This window comes from Pseudopodoces humilis, chromosome 20, assembly GCF_049639895.1.
Source record: "Pseudopodoces humilis isolate 2021_Gansu_Grassland_sample_001 chromosome 20, ASM4963989v1, whole genome shotgun sequence".
Classification (NCBI taxonomy): domain Eukaryota; kingdom Metazoa; phylum Chordata; class Aves; order Passeriformes; family Paridae; genus Pseudopodoces; species Pseudopodoces humilis.
In genome coordinates, this window is record NC_142219.1 from 3069480 (window position 1) to 3092913 (window position 23434).

The 23434-nt window shown below is 41.4% G+C and overlaps 1 protein-coding gene across 2 annotated transcripts; it reads left to right on the forward strand.

Annotated features, from left to right (window-relative positions):
- The first annotated feature begins 214 nt into the window (after positions 1 to 214).
- On the forward strand, positions 215 to 20162 carry BCL7A (BAF chromatin remodeling complex subunit BCL7A). 2 transcript variants are annotated; one of them, XM_088065130.1, is made up of 7 exons: positions 334 to 414; positions 4455 to 4563; positions 8109 to 8190; positions 10905 to 11001; positions 12856 to 13023; positions 15614 to 15735; positions 16547 to 20162. In XM_088065130.1, the coding sequence occupies exons 2-7, from the start codon at positions 4529 to 4531 to the stop codon at positions 16616 to 16618; spliced, it is 576 nt and encodes a 191-aa protein (XP_087921256.1). In that variant the 5' UTR covers positions 334 to 414; positions 4455 to 4528; the 3' UTR covers positions 16619 to 20162. The 2 variants fall into 2 exon arrangements, with proteins under 2 accessions (XP_005524331.1, XP_087921256.1); XM_005524274.3 differs by lacking the exon at positions 4455 to 4563 and having other exon boundaries at positions 215 to 414.
- Positions 20163 to 23434: the final 3272 nt, after the last annotated feature.

The following is a 23434-nucleotide window of genomic DNA, read 5'->3' on the forward strand; positions in this document are numbered from 1 at the left end:
CGGTTCCGCGCTGTCCCCGCAGCCCCGAGAGCCGCACGGGGGTCGGACACCCTCCCCTCCCTCACGCCCCGGCCGCTCTTCCCGCCACCCGCCGTCCCCTCACGGCGCCCGCCCCTCCCCTCCCCTCCCGCCGGCCCCGCGCGTGCGCGGAGCGCGGGCCCCGCCGGGCGGGCGGGCGGAGCCGAGCGGAGCCGCCGAGCGCAGCCGTGCCGAGCCCCGCGCAGCCCCGGCATTGTGCGGGCGGGCGCCCCGACACACGGACCGAGCCGCCGGCCGCGCCGAGCGCCGCGTTCCCCCGCCGAGCCCGCCCCCCCCCAGCAGCATGTCGGGCCGGTCGGTGCGGGCCGAGACCCGGAGCCGGGCGAAGGATGATATCAAGCGGGTGATGGCGGCCATCGAGAAAGTGCGCAAATGGTGGGCGGGCCGCGCCGCGCGGGGCCCCCGCGCCGCCTTCCCCCCCGGCCCCGCGCCGGTCCCGCGCGGGTCCGGGGCTTGCCGGCGGCCGCGGGGGGCGGGGAGCCGGCGGCACCCAGCAGCCATTTCGCTCCGGCGAGTCACATGAAGGCGGCGGCGGCGTGTGAGGGCGAGAGGCGGCTCCATTGTGCGGCCGAGCCCCCTCCCCGCCGCCCCCCGCCGCTCCCCGCGGACCCCGGCCCGCCGCCCCTCGCCGCGGGTCCCGGGCCGGGCGCCTCGGGCATGGGCGGGCGGCGGGGTCGGGCCGGGAGCCTCCCTCCGCCGGCCGCTACAAAGGGCCCGAGGAGCGGGCCCGGGGTGGTTCTGCCGCCCGCTCTTCTGGGTGGAAATAGTGCTCGGAGAAGTGTTCTGGAACAAAAAGAAAACACGTTAAGAATACCCCCGTGAGGCTCCCGAGAGTTTATTTTTTGTCTTTGCTTGATTATGTGTTGGTTTCACCTCCCAAGTTCCCGGGGTTTGCGCGTAAAAGCGCAGCAAACCCGAGCGCGATCGTCTCCCACCGACGCTCCGGGAGAGATCGCGAAACTGCCCCTGGAACCTTTCTTAAATCATTAAATTAAGGCTTGTACCCCGTGTGAAATAAGTCCCTTTTGTTAGGCCTTCAACGCGTTTTGGCATTTCCCCGCTTTTGTCTTTTTTTCCCTGCTTTTGTTAGAAAAACCCATATGAGGTGTTTAAACAATACAGTAAAGCGGTCGCCGCCGTGCTCTGCATGGTCGGTCCGAGGATTTGGGATGGCATGAAGAGCAGTGCCGCTGTGACTCAAGAGTGAATCTTTCTTCCAGCAAGTTGTCTGACTGTTCAGCAGTCTCTGTGCATGTATCTTAAAATACTTTCTTTAAACATTGGAATCCACGGGGAAATCCCTTGCGTTATTGTTAGTGTGCATCACTCAGCTGGTTTGAAGCTTTGAAATCAAGGGGACACTTCTATTGTCCTCCTCAGCTAACGCTTTGTTTTCGTTAAAAAAAAAAAAAAAGAGCAAAATACAGAATTGAACGTGTTCGTTATTAGGGTGAAATGGATTGTTAAGTTTTAAATGGCCTTGAGCACACGAATGGGCCCTTTGGCGTGAGCCAGACAAAGAATTGGGATGTGTGTCCAGTAACGCCGGGCACGGGATGGGGATTTCAAAGAATCCAGCCTTTGTGCAGGGAGCCAGAGCAGCCCCAGCTCCGCAGCTCGGGTGGTTTCAGGAACTCTCTTTTACTCGGGTGTTGTTTTTAAGTGCAGCTTGCTGACTGCTGGGCCGGCTTTGGAGGGTCAGAACAATGTACAGTGGTGTGACAGGACTTTTGTTGCAGCCAGAGCGTGGTTGGATGTGTGGGACTGTTCTGTCTGTAGGTATTTCATTCATGAGCACAGCACGCTTCCTTTGAATCCTGGTTTGTGGAATTGAGAGAGGAGTAGAGACAGAAGCTTGGCCATTCAACAAAATACCTAATTTATTTATTTTTTTCTTGGCAAGGACTCTGTGCCATCATGCCAGTTGCTATGGCTCATTCTGTAAAACAAATCTTCTGTTATAAATAGATTTCTCTACATTTTAACCTTCACGACAGACAACTTGCTTTAGCGGGTTCTTGTACAGTCATGCAGTTTTTCTGTTGATTATTGCCAGAAGTATTGATATGACTTTTTGTGCATGTACCTCACAAGTATTTACATAAAGCGATTTTCTTATTTTTAAAGGAATCATAATTTGAAGGAGAATCTCATGGTTACCCCCCCCCCACCTGCAGTCAAATACAGCGGGAAATTAGCTTGAGAGATCCTGTGTTTTGTGGTTTCAGTGTTTTGAGAAGACTTGGCTTGTTAAATTGAACTTTCCACACTAGCAATTCCTGCATCTTCAGAAGAGCCACATCGGCAATTTCCAAGTGTGCAGTTTCATTTGCATAATAGGAGCAATTTGTTGCCATCCACAGCTCTTCTGTGGAAATGCAGCCACTGAAAATTAAAATACCTTGCATCCAGCATTTCCTAGAACAGAGTTTTGTGAGATTTGTGTGCTCGGAGCAGTGCGTGCCAGGGATGGGCAGGGAGACTGGGCTGTGAACTCTTCTGTGCTGATGGTGGCTTTATCCAAGGCAGCGTCCACCTGTGCAGGTGTGCAGCACCTTGCTGTGCTTGGTGTTCCTTAATCTCTGTGCTGCCTTGTCTGTGAAAGGCAGTTTCCATCAGGGCAGACTTTTTTCCTAAGAAAATCAGTGTTCTTGGACAGCCAGCTCTTGGATGCAGGTCCCCTGTCTTCCTGTCCTCTTGTGCGTGGCACTTCTTGTTATTGCTGGAACTTAGTAGTAAACAGTGAAGTTGTTACGTTTTTATCTTGAGATTACTGTAACCTTATCTCCTTTGTTTAAACCACGCTCATGAATGAGCATCTGTTTTGGAAAACACACAGCACGTGGCTTACAGAATACATGGTTGCCTTGTGTTTGCCCGGCAGAAATGTTAAATTTCCTCAGTAAGAGAACAGTTCTACTTTAACAGTACTTAAAATTCTTCTGTCAGTCTATTTTAAAAAATCCTCTGAGATTATTTTATCTCAATAAATGGTACAGGATTGTTTTTTTGTCTTTAAAGGTTGATGGGTACATGTAGATTCCAAGTGGGCTCTCAAGAAGAAAGGGGCAAAAACTATTGTGCCTTCAACCAGCATTAGAAAAATACTGAAGAGAAACTTGGTTTTTGTCAGAGTCTGATTTATTAAATGAAGTAAAACACAGACATCTACTGAGACACAAGGAATGAGCAGGAGGAAAGCATAAGTGGTAGGATGTCTTGGGAGGCACTGAAATAATTTGCATGGATACATAGCACTGCTGGACTTTAGGACAGCTGTGCAAGCATGTAAGGATGGAGATCTGGAATACCTGGTGGGAATAGGTAACCCTGGCTTTAGAGAATGTACCTGGAATTGGGAGATCCCACTGTGTTGCCTTGCCTTTGAATTGCAGTATTTCTCAGGAATTCTTTGACCTTTTTCTGACCCATCAAAGCCCTGATCTGTGGGCAGTGATAACACCTTAGGAAGAGGTGAACCTGGACAACTGGTGAAAGTACCTGGAGAAAGTTGAGGGGAAAAGTCCCCATGGGCTGTGTTACCTGGTCCCATTGGCTGGGATCGTGAGCTGTAGCTAGTTAGGATTTCTAGGCAGTGCTGCTGTTGCTTTTCTGTTCAGTGTCTCCATTCAGACTTGCTAAAATGCTTTTGTGTGGTATGTAATGCTCTGAGATTGAGCTGCTGCAGGTTTTGCTGCTCATGCCTCCTTCAAATAGGCTTTCTGAAAAGGAGTCATGACACAGAACTCCTTAACACGGTGTCTTTGGAAAAAGGCTGTTTGCTACTCCCAGATCACCTCCCTGCTTTAGCCTGTCTGTGTTGGGTTTTCTCCTAAGACTGTAGTTCAAGTAGTGGCAGTTGAAGTAAAAATACCAAGTGTATGTGCAGGAATGCACTGAAGTTCTGTAGTGGCCCAAACACACTGTTACCATCCTTGAATTATGATACCTTTCTTTTTTTCTGGCTTGTGACTATTTCTTTCTGAGCCAGGATATGCTCTCTGACTTCAGTGGGAGCTGAAGGTAGAGTTTGGCATGTGGAAGCCATGGTTCTCTCTGCTGTGAGCAAGATGTTCGTGGCCACGTGGAACCAGGCAGGGCTTGCTTTAAGCCATGTGTACATTACAGGGGTCTCCCTAAATGTGCACCAGAGAGAAGGTGTCTGTGACCACATTTCCTTGCCCAGTCACTCTACACGGCATATTATTGTATTTGCAGCCTGGTCAATACACACCATGTGTGTTTGGGGCTCCTTCACGTTAGTCACTAGACAAACATCTACTCAGCAGTAGGCGTGCTCGGAAAAGCAAGCCTACGCTTCAAAAAAATCATTTTTTGTGCATCTGACAGCACTTTTTGTGTATAATAATGGCATATTCTTTCCCGTCCCCTTTCTCTTTTGCTTGATCCCACAGGGAGGTCATAATTCTGTGATTTTCACCAAACTCTGTTGCAATGCAAGTGAGTGTGATGTGATAAATTCAGCATTATGACGTCACTTCGTGATCACCAGCAGAAGATGGGGTATGTGGGAGCAAATCCGTGTGTAAACGCAGATCACTGTGATGAATGATAGTCATGGGAAAAGGCCAGAGAAGTGGGAAAGCCTTTCCTTGAGTGATATATTGGCAGTAAAGGCTTTCTGTGTCTCTGCCATCAAATGTTTCTGGCACTCGCTGCTGCTGCAGAAGCTGCCTTGACACTTTCTGTATAAGTGTAATATACACTGTTGTGTTTGCTCACCCGTATATTACTTTTATACGTGGAATCTGATGTTCATCTGTGGTGCTTTAGTGTTATTAAACAAAGTATAAATATATTTGAGAGTCTTGGGTTATTTAGAATGGGGAACTGAGTATATAATGATGTAAGTTCTGAGGTATTAGTATGCCTCAGGCATAAGCACTGAAGAAGTGTTGATACTAATGGTTACCCTTTGTACCCTTGGCTGTCCTTTAAATGCTGTGCAGATATAGTTCAGAATTTAAAAATGCTTTTACACAATTTCAGATAAATGTAAGGGTTTGTTTCTGTTGCACTGATTAGTTTCTGAATTTACTTTAACTAAAATGTTGAAGATACTTCTCAGTGTGGAAGATCAAAAGAAAAAATATTATTGTATATATTTCAGTTTTGCCATTTTCTGTTGTTGTTACTCCTGAGTCATTCATGGAGGAACAGGAGAGCTTTGAAAACAGGCAAAACAGGTTTTTTTATGTAAAACTGTGGAGTTTATCAGCTAGACATGGACAGGTAAAGTTGATAATTGCCACATTTTTAGCCTGATACAGTGTCAGGTTGATGGTGTTCCATTAGCCATCTTTTCCAATCCAACAGTCAACACAGAGATCAACCTACAGAGAACAACAGGGATGGTGCAATAACAGAAATTGCTCAGTCATCACTTATCAAATGTGGAACTGAGTGATGGGGGTGGAATTCTGCTCAGGATTTTGGGGTGGGTGGGTGCAGCAGACAGGAAAACAGGTGAAGAAATTATGTAAGGTTTCACAACAGACTGAGCACAAGAGTTCATGAGTTCCTCATTGCTATTCCAGCATTGGGCCAGTGAGGATCTTCTGTGATTTGTGCACCATTTCCCAAACTTGCTGCCATGGGCAGAATCAGTAAATTGTCAGTTCTCCCTAAGTGAAAAGGAAAGTCCCTGATCAGTAGGTTGGGATGTGCACAAAAGATTAAAAAGTGAGTGCTCAGAGTAGAAGTGGATTTGGGGTTTTCCTTTCCTTTTTTGGATTTTGGGTTTTGTTTTGAGGTGGTAAGGCAGTATTACTGATAATATTCTAAGCTTAAATTGCAATAAGTGTCATAAATCTTGAAATTTACCCTGTTGATCTTAAATGTCTGAAAGTCATTGCGTTTCTTTGTTAAAAAAATTGTGTTTGTGCTGCCAATGCTTTTATTAAGTTTTAGAGGAGGTTGTCTTCTTTTTTCCTTATTAATACTTTCATGGTCTTAAACTGTCAATACTGTAAATACTTACACATGTAAAATATTTGCATAATAGCACTGTGATGTTGGTTTTCTTTTTAGCCATAAGTGTTTGCAGGACTGGGATGTTGGTGTACTTCCATCACAAAATATTCTTATTCCCGTTGTTGTCTGAATTTATGTGTATTGAAATCAGTTAAAAAATCCCTAGAGCTGAGGGTTATCAAAAAATTAAAGTGGTACATAAGAAGCTCAGAAGAGTTAAAATGTCAGGGCTAACTTTAATACTAGAAGGGAAAAGTTACTAATATAGGTTTCCTCCTGTGTTCTACAGTCTGTCCAGTGAAGATGCTGTGTGAGGCTGCTTTGAGATGCTAACAGGTATCTTGAACTTTTGGTTTTCCAGTGCAGCATCTCTAAGTAATATTTTGCTGTAGGAAAAGACTAAAATCTTGCTTTTTTTAAAAAGCATTTATTCACCTCCCCCCACACCCAAAACAAAACCCCAGCTGGTTTAATTTCCATAATATCAAAGGTTTTCTTAAGTAGAAATAAATTTAGTTTGTCTTGTATCCTTAAAAAACCCCAAATTATATCATGATCATCTCTTCACAATTAAGTATGCTCTCATTATTGACATGCCCTCATCTCCACTGTCATTTTTATCGCATGTAGAGCTCCAAATTAGAGTGAAATTGGATTTTGACATACTTTAGCCACCTAGTGTACCCAAATGGCTGTGTCTAAACACGTTGAGGGAACACTGCTCCATGAAGAGCCGTGGGAAAGAAATTAATTTGAAATAGTTTTGGACATCAATTAAAATACCATTATAGACAGAGCCAAAATATATCAAATAGTCATATATAGTTTAGTTTTGCTTTTGTTCTTAATTAAACAGGAAAATGCCTCTTCTAAAGGGAAAATACAAGATTGGCTTTAGTAGCTGAAATACTCAGGAGGATGTTTGTGACATTTGTACAGTGTGGCTGCTTTTGATTCTGGAGGCCCTTTCTAAAAATGGAGCTATCACATATATATAAATATATATATTTGGAGTCACATCCAGCTTCTCCCATCCTGCAAAAAACATTTTTTATTTTTATAATCTATAACTGAATCCCAAATCTATTATTTAAATGTGTTTATGGGGAAAAAAAAAAAAGAGCCTGAGATCTCATGCCAAATTAATTTCAGATGTTCCTGAATATTTAATGGAATCGGTCTTTGTTGTTAACTTTTAATCGATCCATTTGCAGAGCTGCATTGCAAACCCAGGAACCAGCAGTGGTAATCTGTGACCTGAAAACTGATCCCAGAAACGTGATGAAATTTCTCTGGCATTGTGGACCTTCTTTTAATCCCTGATGTGCAGAGCTCAAGGAATGCATCCCTCAGCCGAGCGCTCAGCATCCCTCTCCATCCCAGCCCTGGGACCCCCTGAGGCAGAGCCGCCCTGCAGCCACATTTCCTTCACCATTTGTCAGTGTCACCATTCACGGCTGGCAGGGTCTGCACACAGAACCTGAGGTTGTGCTTTCCCCTCTCTGGTAGCCTTTCCCCAGAGCTGGGCTCTCCAGAGTCTGGATTTTTTACCACGGCACCTATGGTGAGGCTGTTGGTGCTACAGCTGGAATTGCAGAGCTGTCTGTCAGGGGTGTGGAGCCAGCATTAAATTGCCAGCAGCAAATTTCTGCCCCCCAAATAAACCTCAGATGGTCAAAATGCATCTAGATTTCTAATCCCATTAAACAGCTTCATGACAATCAAAACACACTGGTCTGTCTAAACCCTCTTCTGCTGTCTAGAAACTTAAGTGAAAATTGTAGGCATTAAATCTGCATTTTCAATTGCCGTTCTTCTTAACTTTATCTTTAATCCAGATCTTATTACTGCTACTGCAGTTACTCACCCAGTCAAGTAACAGCCCTGAGAAATCTGGAGGTTAGCAGTGCTCTAGCAAGCTGTGAAATGCAAACAATTTGCACAATGCAGTGCTAAAGACGATGTAATAGAGATCATCCTACTTAATAGCCTGTTTAAATCCTTGACAACTTACAATAGTAGATCACTCTCTTTGGAATCTGAAGTTTAACTTCTCCTGCATTGTAATTTTGTAGGGAGAAGAAGTGGGTGACAGTTGGCGACACATCCCTAAGGATTTACAAATGGGTACCAGTAACAGAGCCTAAAGTGGATGATGTAAGTATCCTGCAGTATCTTGCTTTTTCCAGATGTAGATGCTCCTGTTTAGCAACAGTGGAAAGAAAATTTAGGCAAAGTCAAAAGAAATATTCTTTGATTTTCACTGAGCCTTTAAGCTAAGACTGGTGTGGGTCTTTCGAGCTCCAGGGAAATGTTGATCTTTACAGCAAGTGATGTTGATGGGTGAGTGTGTGACAGACTCCCTGGAGTCAGCTGGGATCAGTTCTCAGATAATTGTTAAACATGCAGCTGAAACTGAGTTTGAAACCTTTCTCTAACTAACTGGGAGGCAGGGAGGGAAAGTAATGACATGGATTATTTTTCCCCTCTTTCTGCCTGGTGATTTAAAGAAAGTAGCTGATTTGGAACAGGGCAGAGAGCATATTTTATGTGTACATCACTGCTGTTTTGCTCAAAAATAGCTGGAAAACACTGACATGAGTGTAGGAATATCCTGTGGTGCTGGGATCGCTTGTACTGAGATGTCCAGCCAAATAATACAGCAACACACGCTTCTGTTGTCATGTGTGTTTTCTTTTGATAAATGTTCTGTCGGTGCATCCTGTTTATGTTGTGTGCATTGTTTGTGTGATGTAAAAATAAGTGTAAAAATCAAAAGTTGATAGGACTTACAAATAGGTTTTTAAAATGATCGTTGCTGTCATCTTATAAATTATAATATTGTGATAAAGACAAAACTAACCCCTGATACACAGTAAATTAATGACACAATAGAAAACATATCCTAAGTGTGGTTTTCTTTTCTTGGGCTGTCACGTGCTTTTACTTTACCTGAAATATGAGTGAAGGCTTATTTGGAAGAAAACTTCTATATTAACAGATGTGTAAAAATGGTGGTTTTTCAGACAAGAGAGTCATGACCTTGTCTTACACAGATTCCAAATGTAAGACCTATTTTTTAAATTAGGATTGTTTTAACTGAGTTGGTTTCTTTCTGTGCTTTGCTTGTCCCACAGATTTCAGGGACTGTCAGAGTTGTGGTAAACCTCAGGGGTTCTTCCGGTGCAGCATCTCTCTGAAGTTACCCTTTGGGAATTGGGAAACCTGTCCATTCTTTCTAGCTGTCAAATGTTTGGTCTTGATTTCATTATTTCTAGTACATGGTGGAGGGAAATTGTGCTATCCATGTGAGAGGGAGTGCAGGGTTTAGGGTATTTAGGTTCAGGGCTTCTGGCAGTTGTTTTTTTTCTGCTGTTCAGCTGTGCCTGCAGGATGGGTGCTGTGGGACTTGGAACCAGAATTTCTAAGTGAGCTTCTGGAGGAATTTTCAAGGTCACTGCTACCCAAAGTCAGGTTCTCTATTATGAAGAGTGGGTTTATATAATGGTTTCTATGTGCAGAGTTTAATTGTGTTTTTTAAGCTATCATCTCTAGGTTGAGGCTCCAGATTTGCTGAAATTGGGACACTTGTTTAAGACCAGTTACGCTGGTGTCCTACAGTTCTTTTTATTCCAAGTAGAGGCTGTTGTACAGCTGCAGTTGCAGGCTTGATGTTGGCAAGGTTTCTGTCCCGTTGCTCTGGAAGTTCTCACAAAAAACACAAGCACGTATATTTTAACAATAAATACCAGGTAGGGACAATTTTGTCTATTAAATTTTGTTGTGAATATCCTTTTATATCTGATTTCATCCACTCTGAAGGACCAGGCAGTATATTTGCTTTTCACTAAAATAAGAGAGTGGTACCTCCTCTATTTCAAATGGAAGTTGTCTTTGATTTTGGTGAACAGAAATTAAATTACTTCCACTCTCACGTGTTGCTCCTTAGACACTTCGATGTTTCTCTGCACTACAGTTAGCTTGGCTCTTCCTCCTTCTGATTGTGGAAGGCTGTTCTGGAACCTCACCATTTTGATGGTTAAACCTTTTTAAAAGACACCTGTCAGCTTAAACTGCTCACAGTCACTTTCAGTGTTTCTTTTGTGGCAAAAAATGTCCTTTTTACCTTTAAAAAACAACAAAACCAAACCTGGGGGAGATCATGACCCCTCTAACCTTTTGTTTTGCAAAAGTAAAGAAGTCCATGTGCTCTGACTTCTGTTTCATGAATCAGAGAGTAAAATCTGGATTCTCTAAGTAAAAATACAGTTTAGAAATAAGCTTAATAATCTGTTTAAAATAGAGAGAAAAGTCCCTCCAGATATCACATGTTGAATTTCTTCTGCAGTCTTAGCTAATATCTGATTGTGCTTCAGTTCCTTCCCTCGTCGGAGGACGGTCTCTGTCCAAAAGGGTGGGCTGAGAACATTCTTCCTGGAATCAGGCTTTTAATTGTCTCCTCAGCAGGCAGGATCTCCAAAAGCAGTGCAGCTGGCTCTTTTTCCTGTGAGACTGATTACGTCACCTCCTAATTGCAAATGCTGCATCCCTTAGCAGGCACAGATTCCCCACGTGATGGATGCCACGGTCCCTTCCTTTGTTTTCACCCTTGTGGGCTGGGAGCAGGTTGGGACCTACAGCTCACTCAGGGTTGTCGTGCTTGTGCTCTTTGGTTTAGGTCAATCTGATTTTTTTTAATTCATCTTTCAGTTTTACTGAAGAAACAGCATTGGTTATGGAGAAGGAAGAGGTTTCACTTGAGATTGTGAGCTATTCTTACAGAAGTGATGAGCGGGGAGGGTTTTACAAGCAATGGGGATTTCTCTGCATGGCCATAGTCTCATTTGTGTGTGGTGCCTTTTGTTTTTCAGAAAAATAAGAATAAGAAAAAGGGCAAAGATGAAAAATGTGGCTCTGAAGTGACCACTCCAGAGAACAGCTCCTCCCCAGGGATGATGGACATGCATGGTGAGTGGGAGAAGGTCAGACCCAGTTCCCCTCTTACTCTGCTGTAAACCAGCAACCTCAGATTCTCCGCTGCTCCGATGTATGGACTTGAATCAAAATGAAAAACACCATTAGATACCCACTTGGTGCCTTGGACTTCTCTTCTGTGGATGTATTCACAGTTTTTTAAATGCCATTTATATTTGGGCTATGAGTGTAAGGGAAAAAAATTGTTAGTGGAGCTAAATATGAAAATAAAATTAGAAACGTCTATCATTCAAAGCACTGCACTCAGGTGAAGTAATACCTCAACAGTTTGCTGCTTGAAGAACCAAAAATCCCCCAAAGCCCCAGTGGGACCTACTAGAATTTAGGCAGGTTTTGTACTTATTAACTCTTACTGATTAAGGTCAAGAGAATTCTGCAAGAGCCAAGAAAGTGAGCTCTGGTTCTGTGGTGCCTTCCTTCTGCTGCAGCTTGATGAAATTAACTGCTCAAGAAAACATTTTTTGTTTGCCAGTCAGGCACTATGAGGTCAATTTTATTTCACTTTAATTTTTTTAAATGTGACTTTTGAGTGTTAGCCTGGTGTTTATTACAGAGCAGCTTGCACAGCTCAGCTCTGCTTTAGGTTTTTACCTTCTGGGTGTTTGGATAACAATTATGGCTGAGAACATAGCACTGTGTGAGCTGATAAGGGAGGATCACTTTTTAGTGGGTTGTAAATTTTTAATTTCAGCTTTATTTGCATTTGTGTTGCCTCATGGTTGCATTTTGCAGTGCTGACAGCAAGTGTGGTCTTGCAGTTAAAGGAAGGAGCCGGGGTTTTGCAGATATGGATTTGTTTTTCATCTGTTTCAAACCTTTTAACTTTTGCCTTGGTCAGATCATTTAATTTTTTTAATACGAACTCCCATCCGTAAGGTGAATGTACTGCTTGCTTTTTTATCACTTATCACCTGTATTTTTAACTGTACAATTTCACACTGTACAATTCTGTGATAAACTTAATCTGAACTGACTTCAGGCTGCTCTGGAGAGAGCTGGTCCCAGCAGCAGCTCTGTGTTCCTGAAGTCCTTTGGATGTAATGTTTGTACAGACACAGAGGGAGGTGGATTGACTTGTATTCTAGTAATTTAATTCATAATATTTTGCAGGATTAGTTTTCTTTAGGGAGCAGGAACTTCCCTCTTGGTTATCTGTGGTTGTTAGTCTGGCTTAAAGGAAGTTGCGCCCCAGTGCTATCCCTAAAATAACAGCTGAGCTACTTAAACCACTATCACAGGGAGAGGGCACAGGCAGAATATTTCCTGTTAACTACAGATCTGTGCTGCAGAAGATTACTGTGATCCAAGTCTTTGAGGGCTAGAGAATATTCTGGACAATTATCACTTAGAAACTGTTGATATTGGGACTGGATGTTACATTTCACCTTGAAAGGGTTTTGGGGTTGGTATTTTTGACCTTCAGGACTTGATTCAAAAATACCTGCTTATCTGAACATTGGAGTGATGGGTATTTGTAAATCTGCAGCATGAACTTACTTAGCCATGTGTTAATGAACTTACTTAGCCATGTGTTAATGAGACTGCCACTTTGGTTGATCTGGTTTACTCATATTACAAAATTCTGGGTTCTTTTGGATCAGATCTGAATAAAACACTCTTTGTTTTAATGTATAGAATTAGTTAGAATTAGATTTTTATTAACAGCATAAAAACTCCTTAGGCTGGTGTGTAAAAAAGTTGGATGTGGAGTCTAAATTATTGGACTGGATCCCTAATGAGCTAAATTATATCATGTGTTATCAGGGAATAATAAGCTTTGTATTTTGCCAAATCAGACTTTGTTGGTTTTCACTCTTCTGTTCACAGATGACAATAGCAACCAGAGTTCAATAGCTGATGCTTCCCCAATAAAACAGGAAAACAGCAGTAATTCCAGTCCAGCACCAGAGCAGAACTTGGCAACACAAGCAGATGGCACTGAAGTCAAGTCTGACGAAACTCAGGCAGAGGCAAAGGAGCAGCCTGGTTCAGAAGGTGAGCTGGGAGGGCCATTTGAAAGCCAAACAAAAAAAGTTGTCCTTTAGTGTGTTATTTATTTCCTTACCCACTTTAAAAAATAGAAAATAACAAATTGAAAGAGATGGTTTCTGAATTCTTGGCATTTATGTGAAAATGGGCCACAATTTCTCTGACCTACTGATGATCTTTTATACAACTGGAAAGGTCACACTGACATTCAGGGGTCTTTTCAGAGAGAAACAAACAAAATACGGGTTTATTGTTCTCAAATCTCAGTCTTGAAAGAAAAAATAATTTAAAATCATCTTTGAAATGGCTGCTACCATGTAATCACACAAATCCTGGAAGGTATTGGTTTTGTAGACCTCTGGAAGTTTATGCCCTAGTGTGACAATAAAATAGAGGTGAGATACTTTGAAATTACTTTTTTAACTGTCTAAGCTGTAATGCAAGTCTTCTTTCCTCTTAACCCTGCTAGGGTTAAGTTAGCTCTGACTTCTGTCCTAATTTTCTAAAAGCATTACAAGATTCTGTTGCAGTTGTGGACAGATTAAAAATACATGTGGGTTAAGGGATTGTTCTGAACCTTACTCTTTAAATGATATTTTTGGTAATTGAAACATGTTCTGTATTAATATTCTTGGAAAGATAACTTTCTTTATCCTATTATAACAGATAAAAGATGTCCTTAACACCATTCTAACGATTTGGTTGTGGAATTCTTCCCATACCAAAGCAATTAAATTATGACCTCCTGATTTAGTTCTTCACTCAGTATATCCACGGAGCAATTTAAATTTAGAACTTCTATCTTGGGAATACCAGAGTGCTTAAATATGTTAAGTGTTGTCATTGTTAACTGGGGTTAAAATTTGACAACAGAGTCATCAACAAATTGGAATAAATCAGAGCACCATTTACTTCAAAAAATATCTCCTTTTGCATATTTGGCCACAGTAAACAGTAAGGATTTACTTCTTGGTCTGATATTGTCTGAACCTGTTTATGTGAAGCTGTTACATAGCATGCATGTTCCCCTGGTTAAATTTAGGTTCAGGGAAAATCATACCAAGTCCTCTGGATTAGTTCCAGAGCCAGTTACTGTAAAACCAAAGGGAGATAAATAGCAAAAAATACCTGTTATTAATGTGGGGGTTTTTCAGTTGGTTAAATGCTGTATTAAACCATTTATTAAACATTTATCTACCTTGTGATCAGTCAGAGCGCTGCAATTGGGACATTATTCAGCTGGACAGGGTTAATGACCTTGCATGTCTATCTCATGTTACTCCACTGAAATCAGGGAGGTTCCTGTAAGCCACTTCGTGGTGATCAGAAATTCTTAATGGGGAATTCTTAAATAAAACAGGTGGATTGAAAGCATTCTGCTGTGTGAACAAGTCCTGCAGGCATTGGATTAGCTTGAGGCTTGGTGGTTTAAGGTATGGATCCCCTTGCCCAAAGGTCAGGAACAGGCTGAGTGTTTCATCAGGAGCAGCTGGAAGAGAACAATGATGATGAGCTGGGGTTGGCTTTGTCATGGAGAGGTGGGCACACATCTGACTGTTCCTCAGCTCAGTGGGGGCTGAGACAGACAGCAAAAATAAAACCCCAGGTTTCCTTGGACCCTTGGGACTTGTTTCTTTATCGACATGAAGATGCTTTTCTGGTGAGATATGGACAGGAAGAGGATTCTGTCTGAGTTTGCTGATTGTGATCTTTGAGATGCTCATGATGAGCATCACTTTGTCTTGAATTCAGAAATGCTTGTGATGCTTTTTATACAGTACACCACAAAAATATTCATAATTCACTGGTTATAGCATCTTCATTAACCAAAGCTGTCCAACAATTTTGTTCAGTCTTGCATTTCTCTTGATATGGAATCAATTCATATAATCTTTGGGTCAGGGATCTAGGAATACATTTTACATACTGTCCCCTGTCCCCTGTTTAAGTAGACAGTAGTAGTAGTGCTTTAACCTTGAGTCTTCTGTAAGTTTTGCTTTGAGAGAGAGAAGAGTTTAAACCAACAAAAAAAAAAACCCCAAAACCCAGTGAAAGCTGGAAGTAACAGTTATAATAGGCTGGAGGAGTTCTTCATGCCTTTCCACCAGAATTAAAAATTTGATGGTTATAAGCTAGTTAGCTGAATTTCTAAATTCTATCTCAAATTTAGTATCAAGCAAAAAAAGGGATTTTAAATATATGGCTGAATTTTGATTCAGGTAACTTTATTCTCTCTGCTTAAATCTTTAGATCCATTAATTGTAACAATTTTTTTTTTGCTTCTGGTTTGAAGGAATTTTGCTAAGGGCTCGGATATCCTGTTTGAGGCTGTGCAGGAGCTTGGCTCCCTCTAGGGTCTGATCCCAGGGTCTGTGCTCCAGCAGCAGGAAGGAAAAGCTCAGGCAGCAGCTAGGTTGTGATCCTGGAGTTTGATCTTAAGTCATCATATTAATACACTTGTTATGTGTATTTTCATTAATGGTTACAATGTGGATGAAATTGATGTGCTGGTGATGTTGCTGATGGGAAGACATCCTGGAAAGCTCCTGCTGAAAGCTTTCATTTGTTTGTTTAAAATTATTTCTGTCCATTTCAGATACCTCTGATGAACAGAATTCACAGTCTTCAATGGAGAATTCCATGAATAGTTCAGAGAAAGCAGAAATTCAGTCCTCTGGAGAAAATGATTTAATTACAGAGGCATCTAAAAACTCTCAGGTAACTTTAAGTGCAATAATCTGATTGCATGGATCTTGGAAAAGTTTATTTTTACTTAAAAGCAAATATAAGGAGGACAGTTGTGTGTTTCCACTAATTTCCAAAGTGAGGACAGTAAAGCAGCTGTAGAGTATTAAATTTGTGGTCCAGGTGACTGGCTGCTTGAATCTCACAGAACTGGAGCAGTAAACCAGATTGGTCTGATGGATTTCTCGGTTTCTTAAACCAGACTATGTTTTTAAGTGAATATTAACATTTTACATTAATAAATTGCTTGGAACAAACCTACTGGACCCTTTGAGGACCATTCAGAAGTAAAACACCTTCTATAAAGGTAAAAGCTTATGCCAGTTAGGAGAGTTCATTTGTGGATGTTTGGGTGTTTACTCAGTGAAACACTGAAAGATTCTGGGTGGGTGGGAGGAAGAAATTATCCTTGCAGTTGTGCCCTTCTCAGGGCAGGACAAGTCCAGATCCTCAGGCAGAGCCCTGTTCCTCCTGGTTTTCCTGTGGGTCCTCAGTTCCAGTGCACCCTCCATCGAGGCTGTTCCCTGGAATATTCACTGTGGGTGAATATAGTTCCTCCTAGAACTAGAATTTTGCCCTTTGTAGATGACAAGAAGTTCAAAGATGTTGAGGTAAGATGTAAGCAGATTTAAGGCAGCACTGGGACATGTTTGGCATCCAGGGATGCTTAGTCTGGGACACGTCACACGCCGGGGAATTTGTTGGTGCTGTTTGTTTGATGTTTATGGTGCCTGAACTTCAGTGCAATGATAACGTGGCTGTTTTTCTTTTCCCCCTCATTAAGGACTCTGAAGGAGTGCCACCTTCTAAAAAGATGAAAGTAGAGGCTTCCCAACAAAATGTTGAAGAGATTTAGACTATAGATTTTTCTGGTCAGTTTTTATGTAAGGTACATCAGTGGGCTTAATTATAGAACAACCTTACTTAAGCATCTTCTCTTGGATGAGGACAGAACTCCTAACTTTTCAAGTTACCAAGCAAAAATCCAAGAAAGCCTAACAAAGGTTTAACTTCTCAGACACTGAAAACTTTTTCCTGTGAAACAAACATTGAGAACTTTTAAGTTACTGTCTCTGAAATGGTTGGAGTAAACAACTCAGGAGGGGTCTACGCACTGTTTCTAAAGTCAAAATTACAATTATGTTGCTGCTGTATTTTTTTTTTTTTTTCATTTCTCTATTTAACATTGTAAGATATTTAAGGATGGTACAGGTCAGGTATTAGCTTTCATGTGAAGTTCATTGTTCTGGCGTGATGTCTGCTTTTGTTTTGTGCCTTGTGTTCTGAAAACAGTGCTAACTTTTAAAAGTTGTTTTGCAACTGTCTCCTTTGCAAAGTGGCCTATGTTTGCATAATGCCATGTAGTAAGGCTTTTTTTTTTTTTTTCCTTTTTTTTGGTTGGCGTTTTTGTTTCATTTTTAAGTTTTAAATCCCTGGTGCTTAAATTTTTAAACAACTACAAATCAGGAAGCCATTTTCACTCTTGGAGTCCAAGGAGAAAAAGGAGCTTGATACTTTATTTTAGCAGCTATAGTGGAGATCTTTTATTGAATGCATGGCATTCGCAACTGTAAATTTGGTCTTCTAAATACTTAACTTCATCAGAAGTTAACATGATCTGTTTACCATTTATAGTCCAGATCTGAATAGATATTATAACACAGGCACTTAAAATACTTACGTATTAGGTCCAGATCTCTGTACTGGGTACAACTTGCTTTACAGAAAAGTTCCACTATGTACATAAATAGGATCAAAGGGATTGATGCACAGTGAGTTTATTTTCAATTGGTCTTTTTTGATATCATCTTTTCACTGAACTGGATTTCATTGTACTGTTTCATTATGAGATGTTTACTTCTATGTTCCAGGAAAATACTGTATTGGGGAGGGGGTTCCTTATTCTCTTTCAGCAAGTCTTGTAAATAAGCCTTGTTGTTTCCATAGTCCAGTTCCTAACTCCAGCTAGGAATGTTCCTTCTCTTCCAATTAACGTTGAAGTGTGCTTATGCTAACTAAGCTAACGGAAAGGCACAAGGTAGGTGCAGCTCCCCTCAAATTCCTGGCGAGCAGAAGTGTGGAACCCATCTGCATCAGGTCACGAGGGTCTGGTCTTCCAGTGAGGCTTTGTACTTCCAGGGAATAAACACCCGGTGTCAGTGGAACCGCTGATCTCCCGCTTCCATGCACACACACACACCCATCCACGTGTCCATCCGTGCTGCTGGATCGGGGCCTTGCTCTGTCTTCTCCTGGCGTGGGAGATGGAACTTGGGATTTAAAATACGATCTCACAGCTCTGGAAATGGTTGCGTGTAGTTTGTAAGCTGAAAAACTGTAAATACTTTTTTAGATGAAAAAAAAAGAAATTGCTTCCAGTTGATAATGTTTTTTCATGAATTAGGTCTTGAAGCTTATTTAGGTCTGAATTCTCCAATAGTGAAAATGGCTTGCACTTAGACTACTGCATTACGTTTGCAATTACCACTTTATTAGGAAAAATAATGAGGAACTGGGGGGAGGGAAAAGGGGAGGGAGGAGTGGGGAGCCAATACTGACCTTCCATAAGATGTTTGTAGGATTGAACCTCAAATAAACCTATGACACTCAACTTTTCCTTTATGTTGAAATAAAACATTTTGGATTTTAACTGAATAAAATTTGATTGCAAATCATTCATGAAAACAGCGTGCTCCCTAATAAGATTTTGGGATTTCTGGTCTGATCATGAAGTCCATTAACATTCTGAAAATAAGGAAATGAGGAGCCAAAAAGTGAATTTGCACAATATATGCAATGAAACGGTAGAATTCTCTCTTGAATTGTGTGTATGCCTAAAATGTGGATAACTGGTCCATGACAATTGATTTGTATGTATATTACATTCAGATTTAAGTGATATTTTGTGAGAAGTTCTATTGATATATTAAATGGGCAAATCTAGAAAGATTCAAACTTCTAAATATTTTTGATTTATTAACTTTTCGTTATTCTTAATGCTAAAACAAATTGATGCCACCTTTGACAAGTAGTCATGTTTACTAATCCCTCTCTTCAGGTGCATCGCAGCAAGTTTTTAATTTTCATTTTGTAGACGTTTCCAAGGGAGTAAATAGACTTTTCATTTAGGAACTAATTCCTGTACTTTAGGAAGAAATAAAATATATAAATAGCACTAAAAATACCTCAAATTTTTCATTAGATAGAAGCATTTATTGGCATTATTGACATCAACAGGTTTAATTATAAACTTCCTTTTCTCTCCTGTGGCTTCTGTTCAGAACTGTTCATTGTTCTGTGGCTAATGAGACAAGGCATCATAACCATCTTCCTAGAGGCTTTATTTCTGAGGTAGAAATCCTTTATTTACAGCTTCTACAGAATGCATTCAGATCTTTTATTTTAACCAGAGATTCTAGTGACAACAGACAACTGAACAAGCAGATAGATTTGGGTTCCTTAGACCTGTTATTGTCAGTCTCTGATGGAAGAGACTTTGACATTATCTGGTATGAAGAAATCCAAAATAGTGTATAAGACTGTTATTAGTCTTTCTTTGAAGTGCCTGATAACATTTATGGGCCAACGGATGTGATTGAACACATTTTAATGCCAGAAAGTACAGATGGGACCAAACCAGAATATGGAATTCAAATCCACCTGAGGTTTGAAACCAGATCTAAATCCAGCTTTCTTTGGCTTGGACCTATCTCTACCCAAAACTTGTTTTATGAACTCACTGTAAAAGGGTTTATTGAAAGCATTGAGAGGTGGAGCAGGAGGAGAGATGTAATTTTTTTCAAGATGACTGAAAGTTCTCATACAGCTGATGTTTTAGAAATAGTGCAAATATCAAGAAGTGCTTCCTTGCTACAATGCTGAATGTTGGAGCTTCAGTTACAAATAAATAAATAAAAAAAATTAACAAAAAATATTAAAAAAAAAAAAAGAAACTAGAAGCAAGCAAGTAATTTAGCTGAGTTTGTGGAACACGTGGGAAGGCCTTCCGGATAATCGATTTACTCAGCCAAACATTTTATAGCAGAACTATTCCTTGGAATTTTTATGCTTGGGAAAGTAGTTGTTAAACATTCCAAAAAGTGCTGGCACTTACAAAACAACAACAAAAAAATAATCAACAAGGCAGTATAAAATATCGGTTTTGGGTGGCTATCTTCATACATAAACATTGTCATGTTTTGGAATGTTCTTTATATCTAAGGGCCTGTTAGAAGGTGTAAAGAATTTTGTTTTCTTCAATACCTAATCGTTTTCCATCTTATGATTTGTGTGTGTGTGTGTTGTACAGCAGTATAATTTTTCACTTATTTATTCCATCGGTAGTTATGGTTTGTACAATGTACAATGGTTTCATTTCAAAATAAAATCAAAAATCACAACATGAATGCTGTGTGAATAATTTTTATCAAGAAACTTAATATCAGTTTGGTTTGGGGTTTTTTTTTGTTTTTTTTTTTTTTTTAAATTTGCAATAAATTTCTCTTTTTATAAATGGTGTTTTTAAATGTGCATTCTCTGGTGTTGTCTCGTTTGGTAACGTGTAAAATGATCCACCTTTGAGCAGTCCAAAGGTGTCTTGATAATTGTGTGGTGGGGCAGGGGCAGGTGGTGGTTGTAAGAACAACAAACAGATATGGCCAATATAATTAAAGCAATCTGCAGAATAATTTGGTAATTTAAGATAATTCATTTACCAAATTCCTCGTTTGGTGCTCGGTTCATGTGTTGTGGTAACTTAAATTGGAGGGGTGGGGAAGGCAGAGTGCAGGAACATGCTTCAGTTTGGAAAGGAGCTCCAGTTTGACGCTTGCAAGAGTAAAACTCTTGAAGAGTTTTGGAAAGATTGTTTACATTCAAGACGGATATAAAGTGTCCAGCTTATTTTTAGTGTTCTGTGTGCTCTGTCCCAAGGTGGCCTGCAGTTCCACAGGCTGGAACAGCTCTGCTGGCTCTGGCTCCCAGCAAGGCGAGCCTCAACCTGCTCCCCACCTTGGCTCTGTTGCCTCCCTCACATTTACCGGGGTGCTCCTAACATTTTCACCAGCCCCTTAAACTCACTATCCTGGAAAGGAAACTATGTTTTAGTTTGTTTTTTTTCCTTCTCCAGATTAGTGAATTAAACCAGGAGACGCGTATCAAGGAATTCCATACGGGGTGGAACTGGAGAGAGAGGAAAGGACAAGTAGAAGCAAGGTTGTAACTCAAGATGGGTCCCAGAAAGAAAGGCCTCTGAACAGGTAAGGCTTGTGCCAGGGAGTGAGCAGTAGCAGCCTGGAGCAGGGCATGGCTGGAGGTTTTCCCTGTGGTTTCCTGGGAGCAGGATGGGCACAGAGCCCTGGTGGAGTGGGGCACGCTGGGCTGGACTCCTGCGCTCAGCCCCGGCCCAGGCTGTGAGTGATTCCCTGAGCTCTTTCCCTCATCAGTATGGAAATGCTTATCTTCCTGTCTGTAGATTTGGGAGGATAATCTCACCACTAAGTGGTGTGGAATACACTGTGGGCATTAAACAGCTTGGATGGCTTTGTTCACAGTGTGTATTACAGTCAAATTCCTCCTGTGCTAAAAGCCAGTTTCAGGGAATTGATGTTCCTTGAAGGATCATCAGAAGCTGGTGGCCTGTGTTTCACCTTGCACTGTGGATTGATGAAAAATATGAAGAAAAGACACACTCAAAAGATGCTGTGGCCTCTTGGTGTTTCCCTGTGCCTCCTTGCTGTGGAGCAGGAGAGGATCACTGGCAGTCTTGAACTGTTACTGATCACCTAAATGCTCATCTTAAAGAGCAAACCAAGAGGTCTGTCTCCAAAATAAGTGGATTTATTTTAAGGGATGCCCCTTTCCTTTCATCTGGCAGAGGAGAAACACCCTGAACTTGTGTTGTAGCTTAAAGCTGCTGCCCTTTCTTTAAGTTATGGAGTACTCCTAACTGTTCCTAGAAAATTGCACTGCTACCTAATGATTTTATTTTAACAGGTTACCCATCTTTTCCTGCAGGAGGAAACACTGGCTTGCTTTGAATTTAGTGAGGTCAGTCCATGCTGTTGCCATGGAAATACTTTATACAGTGCTGCTACTGATGTGACTTTTTTAGCTCAGGTTTAGTTCTTAACAAACGACGTGGAAGACTTAATAGGTATTGTTAAATTGTGAATGTTGTTTTGAAATGTTTTAATTTTTTTTCTTACTTAAAATATTCTCAGAATGTTTTGCTGGGAGGCAGCACTTTTTTTCTTCTTCTTTTTTTTAAAGCAAATGTTAATATAGGATAGCCATAACCCGATTTGAAACTAAATACAACTGGCCTTTTCTTGACAATTTAAGTCATTTATGATGCTGACTAAGAGCTGAATGCTAGTTTTGGTTTTTAAAGATCTGAGACAGCTCTCACATGATGTGATCATTCCTTACTGTTGCTTTCATGTGTGGAGAAGTGTTTGACCTACCACTCCTCCCCTAAACACAGGGATCAGCCTTGATTCCATGCTAATGGGGAATGTCAGATCATTGCATGGGCGTAATTGGGATATTGCAGGGATGCTTCTTCTCTCCTTGCCCAAGACTTGCTCTCAATCTTTTAAGTCTCCCTTGATCTTATTTCTGGTTTTACACACCAGAAAAAGTAGCATTTGGCTATTTAATGTTTGGAAGCTTTTTCCCTCCTGAGGGTGGCTATGTAGAAGTGCCCGCTTTTTAATTTTAAGTGTGAGGTCCTAAAACTGAAATAATATATGCAATTTAGTATAAATGCTTTGGAATGTGTGTCCTAGGATCTGACTGCTCTCCTGGTCATGGAGGTTTGCACTGCAGGGCAAATTTGAGATCTTTTCTCTCGACTTTGTGTACACATACATATGTGTATGGGGTTTTGTGCTGTAGGATGGTGCTCTCTCCCCATACCAGTCCTGTTGCCATGTTTTTATGTTAACCTACAGGATCCATTGCTTCCTTTATGCTTTTGAGAAGGATTAAATCTGACCTTCACTCTCCTTGGAACAACTGTGGTTCCTTCACTTTCCTTTTTATGTGCTACTGAGCAGGTACTGGGTTAGGTGTGAGCCCCCAGCCTGGCAGCAGGCTGTCCTGATCTTTCTGTGACTGTGCAGGTCTCCAGCTTCTCTGGCTGCCCTGGCTTCTTGCAGACTGCTTCTGGAAAATAATAAGCAATTTAGTATATTAACGACAATTAAATTATTGCTAGTGCAAACGCTCTGTCAACATTCTTCAGCCATTTCTGGGCTGTCCTCTACATCTCGTGTTTCTCACAGCTCCCTTAAGTTTGGGAATGTTTTCCATAATCGTTAGAGCTGGAAGGGACCTCTGGAGATCCCCTGGGTCCAAGCCCCGTGCCCAGGCAGGGTCACCTGGAGCAGGTGACACAGGAACGCATCCAGGTGTGTTTGAAATGTCTCCACAGAGGGAGAATCCACGGCCTCTCTGGGCAGTGCCAGTGCTCTGCCACCCTCAACGTAAAGGAGTTGTTCCTCGTGTTGAGGCAGAACATTTCGTGCTTTAGTTTGGTTTAAAAAAAATAAAAATTGTCCTGCTGGATGGAAGCCCCGGTGGATCATTTAAACCAGCCATCCTCAGAAGGAGTGGGGACATTCTTAGCACAGGGCAGCAGTGCCTTCGCCTTTCTTTAGTCAGTGATTCT

Bases quoted from the DNA above. Each gene is read 5' to 3' on its own strand.
- BCL7A (XM_005524274.3), top strand. From the start codon at position 323: ATGTCGGGCCGGTCGGTGCGGGCCGAGACCCGGAGCCGGGCGAAGGAT. The intron at 415-8,108 runs GTGGGCGGGCCG...GTAATTTTGTAG, and splicing joins ATCGAGAAAGTGCGCAAATG to GGAGAAGAAGTGGGTGACAG. The intron at 11,002-12,855 runs GTGAGTGGGAGA...TTCTGTTCACAG, and splicing joins AGGGATGATGGACATGCATG to ATGACAATAGCAACCAGAGT.